The 8766-nt window shown below is 36.9% G+C and overlaps 1 protein-coding gene across 1 annotated transcript; it reads right to left on the bottom strand.

Moving 5' to 3' along the window:
• Positions 1–3610: 3610 nt before the first annotated feature.
• Positions 3611–7094, bottom strand: LOTGIDRAFT_172634 (hypothetical protein; the record flags this gene model as incomplete). The annotated part of the gene is made up of 2 exons (XM_009049531.1): positions 3611–3674; positions 6442–7094. The coding sequence occupies 2 exons, from the start codon at positions 7092–7094 to the stop codon at positions 3611–3613; spliced, it is 717 nt and encodes a 238-aa protein (XP_009047779.1).
• Positions 7095–8766: the final 1672 nt, after the last annotated feature.

Below are 8766 nucleotides of genomic sequence, written 5' to 3' on the forward strand. Positions count from 1 at the left end.
GGGCCCCCCCCCCCCCCCCCCTCCCCTCCTGTCTGTGGCTCCTTCACATAACACTGCATAGAAACCACTATGTGGCATATTTTTACAATAAAACGACAATGCACCCACTCCCTCCCATATACAGCTTGCTTGACAAAACAATATCTGAATACAAAAGAGTTGTAGACCATCATAACGGAGATAATCATATTTGTGTGTTCTATTGAATAGTTATAATGTATAATACGTGTAGTCAAATAAGTACGAGTAATTAACGACAATACCAAACAGTCTAGTCCGAAACCACGCCTGTAGCTAGCCCAGGGGTCCCAGAGAGGGGTGAGTCTAGAGGACCTCAACTATGTCGACATTCAAGTCATCCAACCATTTACATACTTTCCTCTCCTAAAATGGCTATTGTAAAAGTGGTCGGCTGTAGAAGGGTCAGAAAAACTAGGCTCTGTTTTGTTGAATTTTTCCGCACCCCTGAAGGTACTGGTACTTATTTACCTCGAATCCACCAAACCCTGAAACACCCCCATAAAACAATGCCACAAAACAATGTTTTTATGACCCTTCTCCGAGGTCAATAAATATCTTTAATAACCCAACCCCCCTTTCGGAAGTGCGAAAAATCCCCATTAAACAGTTTTCTGACCCTACTCCAGACGACAACTTTCATCAATGCCACCTGAGACTCAGTCTAATGAACATTAGACTTAACTTTCGTTCGGTTTTTATTGGCTTTAATTTTAATATAGCCACTTCAGTTTGGGTCTAACGACGACCCTCTTGAACATTCGTCAAATTAACCTTTTGATCCCCCCCCCCCCGGAACCCATTTGGATCCCCATTAAACAGGGTCTAGTTTTTCTGATTGCACTACAGCAGACAAAAGCGAAAATATCAATCAGAGGCTGGAATAGAGGAAGATGTTTCTGACCTATTCCAGCCGACGACTTACACCTTAAATAACAATTCGTTCTGTTTTTATTGGCTTTAATTTTAATATAGCCACTTAGGGTTAGGGTCTAACGACGACCATCTTCAACGGTCGTCAACTGTCAAAATAGCAATCAGGGGCTGGAATAGAACCAGATGTTTCGGACTAGAAATATTCCTGACAATGGTTCCACTTACTACACTTCAAAGATCTATTCAGTAGGCTTCCATTTGTTAGAAAATCATCATGGTGTTTACTTAGTGAAAAGTCTAACATTGTTTTTCTAGTGTGTGACACATTTCAAGTATATTGCGTCGTTGGTGGTACTATACATTGTTTAAACGTGCGTGGGGCTGGCGGGGGCGATGTTTTTTGTGGGTTAGGGTGGAGTGAGGTTTGGGGGTGGGGGGTTGTAGATTGCCTTACATTGTTTGTGATTCTTGATTTTTCGTAGGTCTACTAATCAAAAGGCTTTCAATTTAACACTGTTTAGTAAAGTTCTAATTTTGTTAGTAAAGTGGTGAATTTGTTAGTAAAGTTGTAAATATGCTAGTAAAGTTGTTAATTTGTAAGTAAAGTTCTTAATTTGTTAGCAAAGTAAAGTTGTAAATTTGTTTAAAATGTGCGACATATTTAAGTAAAGTTGTAAATTGGTTAGTAAAGTTATTGCCCAAAACTTGAGAGAAGATTTCTATTGAATATTATTTTGTTCATGTTATATTTATTTTATGCTCGTTTTAGTCTAAAGTTATCAATATCAAATGAAACGAATGGAGTTTTACGTCCTACTATCTATACTAGACCGTCAACATCAAACTTGCCGTGTTTCTATTACACTTCACTTATCAAAGGGGAATAACTATAATATTGGTATACATTTATTGATATTGTCGGGTTGGTAAAATACGCCAGGTAGATACGAATGGAGTTTAACGCCCTACTATCTATACTATACTGTCAACATCAAACTTGCCGTGTTTCTATTACACTTCGCTTATCAAAGGGGAATAACTATAATATTGGTATACATTTATTGATATTGTCGGGTTGGTAAAATACGCCAGGTAAATACGAATGGAGTTTTACGCCCTACTATCTATACTATACTGTCAACATCAAACTTGCCGTGTTTCTATTACACTTCGCTTATCAAAGGGGAATAACCTATATATGACAAAATAGTCTATAATATTGGTATTCATTTATTGATATTGTCGGGTTGGTAAAATACGCCAGGTAAATACGAATGGAGTTTAACGCCCTACTATCTATACTATACTGTCAACATCAAACTTGCCGTGTTTCTATTACACTTCGCTTATCAAAGGGGAATAACCTATATATGACAAAATAGTCTATAATATTGGTATTCATTTATTGATATTGTCGGGTTGGTAAAATACGCCAGGTAAATACGAATGGAGTTTAACGCCCTACTATCTATACTATACTGTCAACATCAAACTTGCCGTGTTTCTATTACACTTCGCTTATCAAAGGGGAATAACCTATATATGACAAAATAGTCTATAATATTGGTATTCATTTATTGATATTGTCGGGTTGGTAAAATACGCCAGGTAAATACGAATGGAGTTTAACGCCCTACTATCTATACTATACTGTCAACATCAAACTTGCCGTGTTTCTATTACACTTCGCATATCAAAGGGGAATAACCTATATATGACAAAATAGTCTATAATATTGGTATTCATTTATTGATATTGTCGGGTTGGTAAAATACGCCAGGTAAATACACCAGTGTTTATGTCTGAAATGAAATGAATGGAGTTTTACGTCCTCGTGTTTATGTTTGAGTTAAACCAAAGCGACTCATTAGTAATTTATGTTGTTTTTGTCATTGACCTAGAAAACAGATCATTAATAGTAATAAAACAACGTGCATTCAAAATAACCTAAAATAAACACCCAATACATGTGGTAAACCATATTTGTGCGATAAGTTTTAGTGGAATTGCAGGAACTTCAGACTCCCCTCGGGCCTGTGATAATTCTAGTTTGAAATGAAAATTAAGCCCTGCTTATGCTCAAAACTCATCTTAGGCCTTCTGGGGGAGCTCTGGTAGTCCCCGGACCTCTAGTCTCAAGAGGTTTTGGACCTTCGGGATTCGCCTCGGAGAGGTACCTCTCATATTTGACCCCATCATCGAGCATTTCTAGATACGCCCTTGGTGCAAATGTCCAAATGACTTTTGTTATGTAAATAATCTTAAAATGGTCACCGATTTCTTTTAATTGAGGTTAATTGGTAATTTTTAATTGTTCATGGTCACGTTATGGTTTAAGTTATTTCTTGTGTTAATGGTCCCATCAAACCGGAAAGGCGTTCTTACTGCGCCTGCTACTGTGGTGGTAGATTGGCCCCAAGCGTGTTAAGGTCGCCATAAGCGTGTAGGACACGGCCGAGATTATTCAATTGTCGCTATTGTCGTTACTATTACTAAACTTGGACATTTATTCACTATTTCTATAGATGTCTTTTCTATATATGGCAGTCTCAAGTAAAGACTAGTCGTCATTTTAACTTTCAAACGTAGATAATTCTAGACACACATGGATTTGAAGGCTCAAATTTCGAACACTATTACTGTTTCTGAGACTAGGGTACTATTGGTCGAAAAAGTGGCGCACCATCTCTGCGTCTGCCTGACTAACCAGCTATGTCTACTGCTCCTGACCTCCACAATAACTACTTCCTACGAAGTCTTCCTCACATGCCACTAACCCTCTGTCAATTACAATACAATACATGATAAATCTATTCAACGTCTGAATTTTAATATCAATTCACAGGTGAATATCTCCCCCTGACCCTCTCCCGGACCCCTGCCCCCCGCGACAAGTGGCGCCGTCAGTGCTATTGGTGTTTCAATCACCCCCTGTCAACAACAATACAATACATGATAAATCTATTCAACGTCGAGATTTTAATATCCACTCACAGGCGAATGTTCAATTTATTTATCGCTCGAGTCTTTATGAAATGACTTTTACGACAGAATTAAATATGCACGTTTTTTATGTCATTGGTCCCTTGCGAAGCATTTTCAACTTCTCAATAACTTCACCTTTAAAAGTATGATTCCTGCAATTCCACTAAAACTAAGTGTTTGATGACGTCACTAATCACAAAGGGCCTTATGTGATAAAGCATATTTCGCGATAAGTGACGTCATCAAACATTTTTTTTTCATTTTTGAGTTTTACGTTCTATTTTTCTGCACCAGGTTTTCTAAAAAAAATTATGTGTATCAGGGAAACTGATAGTATCAATTAATCGGACGTCTGTGGTTCCTGCAATTCCACTTAATCTAAGTGTTTTATGACGTCACTAATCGTGAAGGACCTTATGTGATAAAGCATATTATGCGATTAGTGACTTAGTTTTAGTGAAATTGCAAGAACCACATACGTCTGATTGAAAATTGGAATGATGTAAATTGATGCTATCAGTGTCCCTGATACACATAAAAATTTAGAAAACCTCTTTACAATCTCTTTAACAAGAACCACAGACGTCTGATTGAAAATTGGAATGGTGTAAATTGATGCTATCAGTGTCCCTGATACACATAAAAATTTAGAAAAACTCTTAACAATCTCTTTAATATACCACAGCGTGTCCTACTAACATTACTAAAGTGAATCGTTTGATACAAAACACGGCACAATAAATTCAACACGAACTGAAACAATAGAACTGAGCAAAATCAAAAGAAATCAAACGATAACGGTCTAGCGAATGAAAGCAAATCATAAGGGCCATTTACACGAGAGTAAAATCCCCGGGTTCACCAAGAGTCGGCCCGGGGGGCAGTTGTTCACACGTCGAAAACTCCGAGAGTCGACTCCGGGGCCGCACTGGAGTTGCCGACTCCAGTCTTCACTACGGTCGAACTCCAATTCGACCCGTATTCAGCAGTTTATGCCGATAGATGGCTACAACCACGTCCTTGGTTGCCAGGCTTCACTGAAATTGCGACCTAGCAGACTGTCTTCGTGTAATCACGAACAGAGTTGATCCAGGAGTTTTGAACTCCGGAGTCAACCCGCGTCAGTAAATCCGCGGGTCCAAGTCCAACTAGTGTAAACGGGTCTTAATATCTTATAAATATTAATACCTATTAATTCTATTATATCTGTAATAATGCTCGATGAATTGTTTCACGTGTTCTATTGTTATATTACCCATTATAATACCAGTTTCTTTATTCTTGTATTGAAATACATTACGCGACTTAAGGAACAGTATCGCCATTTTCAGGGAGTTGATTTGAGTGTTGAATATATGTAAATAGTCTTCAGAAATACTAGAAATGTACCAAAATCACATAATTCCTTTAAAAATACAACGATACACTATACATGGTCCTTGGCTTGGTTGATTTGAGTCTTGAATATATGTAAATAGTCTTCAGAAATACTAGAAATGTACCAAAATCACATAATTCCTTCAAAAATACAACGATACACTATACATGGTCCTTGGCTTGGTTGATTTGAGTCTTGAATATATGTAAATAGTCTTCAGAAGTACTAGAAATGTACGAAAATCACATAATTCCTTCAAAAATACAACGATACACTATACATGGTCCTTGGCTTGGTTGATTTGAGTCTTGAATATATGTAAATAGTCTTCAGAAATACTAGAAATGTATGAAAATCACATAATTCCTTCAAAAATACAACAATACACTATACATGGTCCTTGACTTGGTTGATTTGAGTCTTGAATATATGTAAATAGTCTTCAGAAATACTAGAAATGTACGAAAATCTCATAATTCCTTTAGAAATACAACAATACACTATACATGGTCCTTGGCTTGGTTGATTTGAGTCTTGAATATATGTAAATAGTCTTCAGAAATACTAGAGCTGTACAAAAATCACATAATTCCTTCAAAAATATTTCAAACTAGGAATTTTACTCATTATTTCTATATACGTATCTTCTATATATCACAGAGTATCTTAAATTGACGAGTCGTTATCTTAACATTCAAACGTAGACAATTCTGGACACACATGGATATGAAGGCTCAAATTTCGACAGTGAGCTGTGAACACTATTACTGATTAGCTTAGCTAAAAAATTCCTGTTTCTGAGACTAAGGTACGATTAATTACAGGAATCATAGACATTGGGATGATCAAAATAAACACCATAAATGGTCGCGATATGCATACAGTTTGTCTCACATGTCCATAATTAATTCATAATTAGCTAAATTAGAAGAGAATTTCCAGCAGAATTCCAATGAGTGACCGATCAAGAAAGGTCAAAAAGTCTTATTTTTTTGTTTATCCAGACTGTACATACATGGACATTTATGATTGGTTAAAACTCTTAATTATATGCAATAAGAACATAATGATATGATTAAGAATACATGATAATTCATTAGAAACACCAATTAATCTAATAGCTTGCTTAATTTGACACTAAAAAAATAAGGAAACCCATCTTTAATGCAAAAATATTCACTTACTTTTCCATGAAGCTAATCCTTCGTTCCCCTTGGACCATGGACGTTTTCCTTTTCAATCGTTTTCTAGATTTTCGTCTGGCTTGACACGCTGCCGCCATCTTGTCGGACGCCATTTTGTTTGCCGTCTGCTCGTTCGTAGTTTCAGCGCCAGTATTAATGGTCTCAATACCCACTTCCGGTTTTTTGTTTCTCGGCGGTAACTTTGGTGGTTTGGGTTGATTTTGGGTATTCAACATCTTTACTTCATTGGTGATGTTTACATTATTAATAGGCATGGCGAGTTTTGTCCCTTGGCTTTGCCTAGATGTAGGATTGTTGAGTTGATTTTCATTTAAAACGTTCGTCGCTTTGTTCGTTTGAGCTCGTCGATTTGTTACTAACTTCTGTGAACCAGTTTTCGCCGTCGGTTCTTTAACTCTCCTCTCCGTGGCAACACTTTGCTGTGAATGTTTGTTCGGATCTGGCGATTTGATGACACACTCTTTCAACCCTCCAAATGGATTTTCTCGATACTTGAAGCGGATCTGTTGGGAAGGAACCTGTCGAGTTTGTTCCATGGTCAAACCCTCTTCTGTTAAATGTATGACGTAGGGTCGCATCGACCAAGAATGCCCCTCTTCATAAATTGGGTTTCTCTTTTCGACTGGATACATTGTCGATTCTTTACCTCTGTTCGGTGAGGTCTAGTGCAGATTTCCAATAATTAATGTTTGAATGTTGATTTTTGCGTTACTTGGTTGATGAACGCAGAATTTTCACGTGTTAAATCGAAACCATTCATTAATATTAGAGTCAAATGTAAATTTCACGGGCGAGCGCGCAGATCAAAATGAGAAATTCAAGCTTTTTTACAACACAAGAGATTCCATAGTTCCTGCAATTCTTTGACTGAAGTTGGCACTAAACAAAATCAATAGGTACAAAGATCATTCGCACCAAAGATTCCACAGAAGTTCCTACAATTCCAAGACTAACGTTGGCACTAAACAAGACCAATATTCACAATGAACATTCACATCAAAGATTTCCAAAGTTTCTGTAATTCCCAAAACTAAATTGGCACTAAACAAGACCAATATTCACAATGAACATTCACATCAAAGATTCCAAAATTCCTGTAATTCCCAAAACTAAATTGGCACTAAACAAGACCAATATTCACAATGAACATTCACATCAAAGATTCCAAAGTTCCTGTAATTCCCAAAACTAGATTGGCACTAAACACGACCAATATTCACAAAGACGATACACATCAAAGATTCCAAAGAGGTTCCTGCAATTCTCAAAACTAGATTGGCACCAAAGCGGTTCCTGCAATTATCAGACTGACGTTGGCACTAAACAATATCAATATTTACATTGAAGATACATATCAAATATTCTTAATCGGTTCCTGCAAATAATTACCAGCACTAGATTGGCACTAAACGATAACATGGAAATAAAATACTCCAAGATACTTCCTGCAAGCACTCACAGACACTTAACAAGAGAAATATTAATAGAAACCATATCAGATATTCAAGACAAGTTCCTGCAATTACTCACAGAACTCGATTGGCACTAAACAAGACCAATAGGCACAAAGACATAAATAAAATACTCCAAAATAGTTCCTACAATTTTTAACAGATCGATTGGCACGTTGACCGCTCGTATCAAAGATTCCAAAATCGGTTCCTGCAAGGGTCCAGAAAGGTTCCTGCAATTCTCAGAACTCGATTGGCACTAAACGATACCAATAAGCACAAAGACCATTCACATGAAAGATTCTAAAGGAAATCCCTGCAATTATTAGCAGAACTAGGTTGGTACTAAACGATACCAACAGGCACAAGGACCATCCACATCAAAGATTCCAAAGTCCCTGCAATTATTAGCAGAACTCGATTGGCACTAAACAAGACCAATTGCTGCAATTAACACACTGAGCTAGAATAGCACTAAACGTCTAAATGGAATTCTGTACAGCGACATGGTATGATGATTTTTCTAAAAGAGACCATTCTGTGACAAAATGGCTTCGTTGACTGAAATACACCTAACACAATGGAACACACTTTCTTAAAATAGGTGTACAATGCTATTGTTTCTAACGATAATATCAACTTCAAGTTGGATACCCTCTAAGAATAGTCGGTGTGCTACATGTATGCATGTCTCCAGATATGGATTTTGATTTGAATAATCCGTGTATCAGTAATACCCATGTGTATCCATAATTATCCGTGTTTGAAAGTTACTTTGATGATAAATTTTAAAGGGACAGATGGGCAATTATTTTTTTACCAATCGTACTTTAGTCTCAGAAACGTGATTTTC

Source organism: Lottia gigantea (assembly GCF_000327385.1).
Source record: "Lottia gigantea unplaced genomic scaffold LOTGIsca_138, whole genome shotgun sequence".
Taxonomy (NCBI): Eukaryota; Metazoa; Mollusca; class Gastropoda; family Lottiidae; genus Lottia; species Lottia gigantea.